Source organism: Tasmannia lanceolata, unplaced genomic scaffold (assembly GCF_043159265.1).
Source record: "Tasmannia lanceolata isolate RefF3 unplaced genomic scaffold, GAP_Taslan_0.1 ptg000023l, whole genome shotgun sequence".
NCBI lineage: Eukaryota > Viridiplantae > Streptophyta > Magnoliopsida > Canellales > Winteraceae > Tasmannia > Tasmannia lanceolata.
In genome coordinates this window covers 19201288-19203051 of record NW_027518700.1, presented here as the reverse complement: position 1 = coordinate 19203051, position 1764 = coordinate 19201288, and the positions used below count along the sequence as shown (strand labels likewise).

The 1764-nt window shown below is 39.0% G+C and overlaps 1 protein-coding gene across 1 annotated transcript; it reads right to left on the bottom strand.

Annotated features, from left to right (window-relative positions):
• Nucleotides 1–1125: 1125 nt before the first annotated feature.
• LOC143855913 (uncharacterized) lies at nucleotides 1126–1464 on the bottom strand. Its single transcript, XM_077365964.1, has one exon. The coding sequence runs from the start codon at nucleotides 1462–1464 to the stop codon at nucleotides 1126–1128; it is 339 nt and encodes a 112-aa protein (XP_077222079.1).
• Nucleotides 1465–1764: the final 300 nt, after the last annotated feature.

The window sequence follows — 1764 nt, the reverse complement described above, 5'->3', positions numbered from 1 at the left end:
AATAGTTGCCCTTAAACAAGAAGAAAATCATATCAAACAAATCTAAATTAGACCCTTATAATTCAACTTAAGTCGAAAATTTATAATTTAGTATTATAAATCCACGCTCGTTGTAAACAAGTTGCCTAAGAGTCATCTTTCCTATGTCACCCATTCCATGAACAAATCATTTCATTATGCCATCTTTATTTTCATTCCAACCAAGACTCTCCCTTGTATCAAGCTCCCTCACTCCTCCATCAATTGTGAAATAGAAATTATTTCTCCCCTCAGTTATCCCATCTAGTCCACCAATCATCTTGTCCAATCAAAACAATAACTTCACGACAAAACGAAACTCGGGTCCGAATAAAATCAAAGGCAGAACAATTGCCTTACCCACTTCTTACCAATTCACATGAAATCCTATCAATCTCATCAGGCTCTCTTCCTCTGCCCCTCTAACAAATAGTCCAAATCACACCTTCTTCCTTTGCTTCCTTTCTGCACGTCAAGAAGGAACAAAAAAGTGGTATAAAAGAAAAAAGTACATAGATCTAACGAAGCCATTAAACAATAGATCTAGGGAAAAGTATGACAAAACAGCCTATGTTAAAACACATTTTTATAAACGAACCTGTACTTCTGCATTTCATAGGAATTAAGATCACCTTTTGCAATGACTGAATGATTTTGGATGATGAGAAGATTGTTGGCAGACTTGTTTCCCCAATTCAATAAAGTAAGAAAGGGATGCGATGGAAGAAGGCTTTGGATCAATAAGTAGGGTTTTGAGGTCCTTACATAGAAAATCAAGGGTCAGTATGGGAGTGTGACGTGATGAAATTTACGGTGAGGATTTGCACAGCCTTGCTAAAAAGGCAACTCTACAGATAAGGACAGGAGCAAGTAGTAAAGGTCAAGGATCTCTTTGATCTTTGGGATTAGTACGGACATGTTTGCCCGGTCACCTTAATAAAAACTTGCCTCCTCCAATAAACTTTCCTAAAATCTATGCTAGGTATAGAAACGATGCACACTAAGGATATACTAGATTTCATATGATGAGTGGGCGTGCATTGACACATGGCGTGCATGTACACATGCAGGGCATCCATCCTTGATATTTGATCAAACAAAATCCTCTTAAAAAGTTGAAAAAGTGAGATCTCTAAACATTTCTTTAATATTTAGCATTATATCTGAGGCCGCTGCAATTCCAATATTTTGCTGCTGCAGCACATTGGACGTAGAGCCAAGGATGTAACACTTTGTCATCTCATTGTCCTCAAGCCACGTAGACTTTCTATCGTGGTCTGCTTGAGGCGCATCGGGACCTGGTAGTTCAAGCTCCTCAGTGGTAAGAACCCAATAAACTTTAGCGGCTGTGAGCACTAGCATTAGGTTCCTTTCCCAGTCGAGGTATTTTGGACCAGTTAACTTATTTTCGTCTAGGATCTCAGCTAATGGGTTGAATGAAGCCATGGTATCAACGCGCAAAGGAAAGAGGCATAATTAGCAAAACTACCATTTTAGTTAATTTCATGACATATCCACCGGATCCGGGATTTTGATCTACGATGGAACCACCCATTGCACTTCTCATTCACGGGCCCCTCAACCTCGTGAATCAAGAGAAATTTATAATTTCTCCAATAGGCATCGGAAACTTATTCACCAACTTTGAATAAGTGGATTCATCTAATCCTATGAGATCCGATTTATGTTTGGCCTCCAAGCATTGCAGTATGTATATCCTTTGGATGTCAATACCCTTTGCTTGGT